The 6,715-nt window shown below is 40.9% G+C and overlaps 1 protein-coding gene across 1 annotated transcript in view; it reads left to right on the top strand.

Annotated features, from left to right (window-relative positions):
- Window positions 1-6,715, top strand: part of HEPHL1 (hephaestin like 1) — an 86,722-nt gene that overhangs the window by 58,162 nt on the left and 21,845 nt on the right. The window contains 2 exon segments of the mRNA XM_004385568.1: window positions 2,580-2,730; window positions 4,064-4,276. Coding sequence (XP_004385625.1) covers window positions 2,580-2,730; window positions 4,064-4,276 — 364 coding nt within the window.

Genomic DNA, 6,715 nt, shown 5'->3' with positions numbered 1-6,715 from the left:
AAGGATGCCCTTTATCACCACTCCTATTTAACATTGTGCTGGAAGTCGTAGCTAGAGCAATAAGGCAAGAAAAAGAAATAAAGGGCATCCAAATTGGTAAGGAAGAAGTAAAACTGTCCCTATTTGCGGAATATAAAACTACAAATAGAAAACCCAAAATACTCCCCGAGAAAACTACCGGAATTAATAGAAAGATTAAATGGAGTAGCAGGATACAAGATAAACATACAAAAATTAGGTGGATTCCTATACACCAATAAAGATAATGACAAAAAAGGAAATCAGGAAAACAATACCATTTATTATAACCCATAAAAAAATAAAATACTTAGGAATAAATCCAACCAGGAATGTAGAAGACCTATATACAAAGAAAACTGCAAAACACTACTGCAAGAAACCAAAAGAGATCTACATAAATGAAAAACATACCATGCTCATGGGTAGGTAGACTCAACAATGTGAAAATGTCAATTCTACCCAAAGAAATCTACATTCCCAATCCCAATACCAACAGCATTCTTAAAGAGATGGAGAAACTAATCATTAACTTTATATGGAGAGGAAAGAGGCCCCGGATAAGTAAAGCACTATTGAAGAAGAAGAATAAAGTAGGAAGACTCGCACTACCTGACCTCAGAACCTCTACTCTACAGCTACAGTTGTCAAAACAGCGTGGTACTGGTACAATGACAGACACATTGACCAATGGAACAGAACTGAGAACCCAGATGTAAATCCATCCACCTGTGGTCACCTGATCTCTGACAAGGGCTCAAAGTCCATCAAATGGGGAAAAGACAGTCTTTTTAACAAATGGTGCTGGCAAAACTGGATGTCCATCTGAGTGCTTGATATTTTCCAGGTGTTCTGTTGAGTGCTTTACTATATTATCTAATCTTCACAAAAAACATGAGGTGGGGACAACAATTATGCTCCTTTGCGAATGAGGGAATTTGGATTTAGAGAGGGTAAATCACTTGCCCCAGGTTTCACTACAAGTAAGCAGAACAGGCATCAGAACCTAGGTCTGCCTACTCCCATTGCCATAAGCTTTTTAAATATATCTATATATATTTTTTGATCCCTTATTTTTCCCCAATTTTTTATATTTTATTTTGAAAAATTTCAAACCTACAATGTTTCTTTCCATGGCCCATGATCTTAAACCACTGCTTCTAAAACACATAATAAAGCAATAATGTAAATATACATAAGGTACAGTAGGAGTACCCATATCTTTGAGAGGAGCTAGGAAAGCATCACAGAGGTGACTCAAGGTTGGATTAGGGGTTTGCAAGGAGAAAGGGTGGCAGTCTGTCCAGGTTGAGGAGATACATGCACAACGGACAAAGGCATGCAGAACACTGCAAGTTCGGAGAGCTGCAAGGAACTTGGCCTTGCTTCAGTCAAAGTGCCAGGAGGGAAGGGTCAAGAGATGAGGCTGAGCAGGTAGCGGGGGACCAGATCATTGTCAGTTTAAACTGTATCGCCAATTTGAGGAGGAGGGAGATGAGGTTAGATGGCATTGTTGAGGATCCCTCTGGGGCAGGCAGCAGGATAGAGGATGGATCAGAAGGGAGAACATGTTGAGGTAGGAAGACACTGAGGGACAGAAAATAGTCACCTCTCTGGTTCAGGTTTAGAGAAAAACCTTTTTCAGCAATTCAAGACACTCTGTGGTCAGATATGCTCAAATCAGCTTGGTTGGGAATATACACAGTGGGAAGTAATCCATAGGCCCCTCAATATCAACTCAAATTGACATAGTTTAGCAAAGTCTCATCATTGATATAAATTCATTATTTCATGCACAAACATTTATTGAGTGCCAGGCATTATTCTCGGAGCTGGGGATATAGTGAGGAACACAGACTATCTCTACGCTCACAAAGCCTACACTGCAGTGGGAGAAATAGTAAAAATGTAAGTTAATAAATAAAACATAACTTCAGATGGAGATAGTACAATGAAGAAAAGTAAAGTAGGGTAAAGAAGAGAGAGTGAGTTTGTGGGCAGGATGGAGGGTGTGCAACTGTTTTAGAGGCAGTGGTTGGGGAAGGTCTCTCTGAGGAGGTGACATCTGTGCAGAGAACTGAATGGAATAAAGGAGTGAGCCACTCAAGACCTAGGCGGAGAACCTTATGGGCAGTGGGAACAGCATATGAAAAGGTCCTGAGGCAGAAGTGAGGTTGGTGTGTTGGTCGAAAAGCAAAATGTCAGGGTGGCTGGACTGAGCTGCAGTGAGCACAAGGAGATGGAGTCAGAGAGAAACTGAGGCCGGGGCATGTAGAACATGGTAAGGAGAATAAGACGATGATATTCTGGAACGGGCATACCAAAGATTAGAAAGTTTTGAGCAAGGACTTATTTCCTCTGAGGAAGTCACATAGGAAGGGGGAAGGATATACTGATAAAGAAGAATTCCCTGGGTGTGGAATGTATTCATCAGAATCGTGCTCTTTACAAAACGACAAGGCGATGATCCTAACCCATTTTGTGTTAATTTTGAAAATGAAACAGTGCTAAGAATTCCTACAAGCTGTACTTTTTATGTATTCATTTCTTTCTTCCTGTAGAAAGGAATAGACAAGGAATTTTACCTGCTGTTCACAGTCTTTGATGAGAATCTGAGCAGGTATCTTGATGAAAATATTCAGAAGTTTACCCAGCATCCCTTCACTGTTGACAAAGAGGACAAAGAGTTTGTGAAATCCAACCGAATGCATGGTATAAAAAACTTCCCTCCTGTAAAACAAAGACTTAATTGCATTTGAAGTGAAAATACTTGGGAAATGTTATAAATATCTTAAATTCTGTTTCTTGGGGATTATTCTTGGTCACGAGTAGTAAGTTACTCCATGCCTTCAGCTTCACAAGGTATGGTGAAACTTCCCTATCTCCCAGAGATACTGTGAATCTTAATTAATACTTCTAATACAGTTTATCAGCATGAGATGAAGCAACATAAAATTTGAGCTTGCAAAGATAACATTACATCAAAATGTAGAAAATGATGGAAAAAATACCCTCCCTTGGCTTCACATTAACATCATTAAGTCTGGTAACACTCAGTGATAATTGGAGATAATCATTATGCAGCAAAATATCTCTTATCAAGTAGTATGGGTGACTGCCTAAAGCATTAATTTGTAAAATGCTATCCATTGGTATCCCAGATCTTCATTTGGGAGGAATTACTTAATCCTTGCTCTCTGTCTGGTATCAGTTGTTACAATAGCAAACCGCCTTGTAAATGGTGGTGACTAACTCAGAATAATTATGCCCCAAAACAACCTGATGTATTCCTGGTTGATTCTTAGATTTAGTGCTGTTAAGTAGAATATTTTCATAATTTTAGTATATTTTCATTATTCATTATTAATTTTTGTCTCCATTTTAAATCCACCACTCGTCTATCATTTTGTCATACTGTGGTGGCTTGTGTGTTGCTGTGATGCTGGAAGCTATTGCCAGCGGTATTTCAAATACCAGCAGGGTCACCCATGGTGGACAGGTTTCAGCAGAGCTTCCAGACTAAGACAGACTAGGAAGAAGGACCTGGCGATCTACTTCTAAAAAAAAATTGGCCTGTGAAAACTTCATGAATAGCAGCAGAACATTGTCTGGTATACAGTGCTGAAAGATGAGCCCCTCGGATTGGAAGGCACTCAAAACACCACTGGGGAAGAGCTGCCTCCTCAAAGTAGAGTCGATGTATTGACACAGTGGCTGCCAGCAATGGGCTCAAACACAGCAACGATTGTGAGGATGGTGCAGGGCCAGGCAGTGTTTTGTTCTGTTGTACATAGGATCGCTATGAGTCGGAACCAACTCGACGCAACCTAACAATAACAACAACAACAATTTTAAATGGACTCCCTGTGTATCTTTTCCCCAGTACCACTTACTCTCCGGTAACAAAGATCTTCTGTAAATAGTTTACACATTTGCAGTCTGCCCATGTTCCCCATTTACACCCCTATCTTTCACCAAGATGATGTGTTTTCAGTTTGTGAGCATAATTAGAGCGGACTCTGACTATGTTTTTCCTTTCACTTAGCTATTAATGGCTATATGTATGGCAACCAGCCAGGCCTAACCATGTGCAGAAAGGATCGAGTCTCCTGGCATATGATTGGAATGGGCACCGACACCGACATGCATGGAGTTGATTTCCAAGGGAACACTATCCACCTCCAAGGGACTCACCGCGACACCCTGGCCCTGTTCCCCCACACCTCCACAACGGCATTCATGCAGCCAGACCGCGCAGGTAAACTTGGTGGGTCCTGCTCAGGTGACCAAACTCCTATCCTCTTAGAGTTCTCCCTCAGAAAAAATTGGTAGGATTTTGGGCAGTTCAGAGGGGTGTGGAAAGAGATGCCGTCTTGATTAGAATCAGAGCACTCTAACGATTTTATTTTAAAGGACAGAAGAGAAACATCTACAATGACATGCACAGAGCAGAAGTGGGAGCCCTCTAAATGCCTTGTCACACAAATCCTAAGAGGATGCACTTGATTCACATCTGTGAACAGTTCAGCTCCAAGGAAAGGGTTACTCTCTGTTTTCTTTAAGCACAAACATCATTCTAGTTGCTGTTCTGAAGCATCTACCAAGTATGGACAGCCCAGTGGGTGCTGCCAGGTTATGGACGTGACCCGGTCTCCCTTCTGTAGAGATGGATAGTGGACTCTTGTTGAGTCATTTGGGGGCTTCACAATTCTCTATTTTCATACTGCTGGGCCCCCTTGGTTTCCCCAGAGGGTAAGCTGCATTGGAACTGAAGTCCATGGAGGGCCCAGTAAATTGCCACCTGGTCCCTTCTCTTAGAGACAACCAGGGCATTTTAAATAAAAGCTATAGAGCACCACATGGCAGAATATGCCAAGTGCTGTATAAAAGGCGAGGAGAGCAATAGCCATGGGTGTTGAACATGTTTTCCTAACCCAATTTTTTTTGTCAGTCTTAGCAAGAAACCAATCTGCTTACCCAAGTCAATTTACTGACTCTGTCTCTTGTAATAATGGACATTCTGCTTTGTTACTTCAAACTGGAACTGCAGTTTAGGTGCTTTTCAGGCTCATCACTGAAGAATTTGAGGCTTGAGCTTCAAAGTCTTTGCCTAAGAACTGGCTGAGCGTAGGAGCTCCGTAACGGTTGCCTTGCAAGCTGTCTTAGTGTTCAATCTGTCTACATCAGTATAGTTGATCAGTTATAAATCACCCAAAACAGATGATGTCCTGAGCACAGTGTTGTTGTTTTTTTTTTTAAAAATACATTTCTGAAGCCCAAAGCAGGAGGGGAGTGGAAAACAGCCAAATAGTTTTAATCCATAGAAACAGGCACTAAACATAAGAGCTGGCTGAAATAATTTTAGAGATTTGGCGACTTATCTGAGTGTCTTGATCATTACGCATGTACTTAAAAGAGTTTCATGATAATGTTTTCTCGTTTACAGTTGGTGGTGAGCATAAATCTGTGGCTGCTTACAACTTGGTCATTTCACCAATTCCTGCCCTTTCTCCCTAAAGCACAAAGAGTGTCCAAAAAGTGTGTGGATTGTAGGCTGCAACTCAAACATTTCCTCTTTGTTCTCAGAGATGATAACTCCTTGACTGTTGAAGAACCATGATGAATACATACATAATGGACTCCCTGAGGGGGAGAAAAATTTGCAGAGGGAGCCCTTTCCAAGTCTGTCTTTAGCGGTGTCTTTTCTGATTTCACAGAGACCCTTCTTTTGAGGGTCCCTCTCAGTGCCTGGAAGTGTCTGGGCACCCACTGCACCAACAGGTTTTGCTCATCCTAATGCGGTAACTTGGCACTGTTTAGGTAACACAGTCACATGTGAAGTGAGATAGAAGCTACCTCTGTGCTTTGTGATTGGTTAATGAGAGGTACATTGATCCCTCACCTATGGGAACAGAGTCTAGTAGGATAACCAGTTGTTGTCTAGTCAACTTCAACTCCTGGTGACCCCATATGTGTCAGAGAAGAGCTGTCCTCCTTAGGGTTTTCAATGGCTGGTTTTTCAGAAGTAGATCACCAGGACTTTCTTGCCAGGAGACGACGCTGGGTAGACTCTAATCTCCAGTCTTTCAGTTATCAGGCAAGTGCGTTAACCATATGTGCTACCCAGGGACTCCCTACTAGAGGAACGGTAGATTTATTGATTTAGTAATTTCACTGAGAGTTAACATCTGCCAATAATTTTGTTTTGTATAATTCAGTGGTGAATTCAGTTAGGATGTATCTACCTGATGCCAATGAATCTAGAAAATTCAGTTAAAGTGTACCTAATTCTCAGTTAGACTTGAGGGTTGGTAATAAGTAGACAAATCTACTAACTGGTTGATTTCTTTTCTCATCTGGCATAAGTTAGACCCATCAATGGGAGTGAGAACATCTTTTGCTCAAGGGCTTAATGAAGTAATACATTTGGCTTTAAAAATAATAATGCCTTACGTGTATTGCAGTTTATAATTTATGAAATCCTTTAGGGAAAAATACATGACTTCAGAAACAGTGACCTAATTTGAACTCCATCTAGAATCTTAATGTTACAGGTAATTAGTTCCTTTTTAAACTGGGCTGGGCTAAGATTGTCATGCATATCAGTGATTTTCCGGAGTGACTACTTTCTAATAGCTGTGTATAATTGGGAAGACTCAGAGAAGATATATATATCTTCTCTGAGATACATATATAT

This window comes from Trichechus manatus, unplaced genomic scaffold (assembly GCF_000243295.1).
Source record: "Trichechus manatus latirostris isolate Lorelei unplaced genomic scaffold, TriManLat1.0 scaffold00141, whole genome shotgun sequence".
Taxonomy (NCBI): Eukaryota; Metazoa; Chordata; class Mammalia; order Sirenia; family Trichechidae; genus Trichechus; species Trichechus manatus.
The sequence above is the reverse complement of the archived record's forward strand: the minus strand, read 5'-3'. Positions and strand labels throughout refer to the sequence as shown.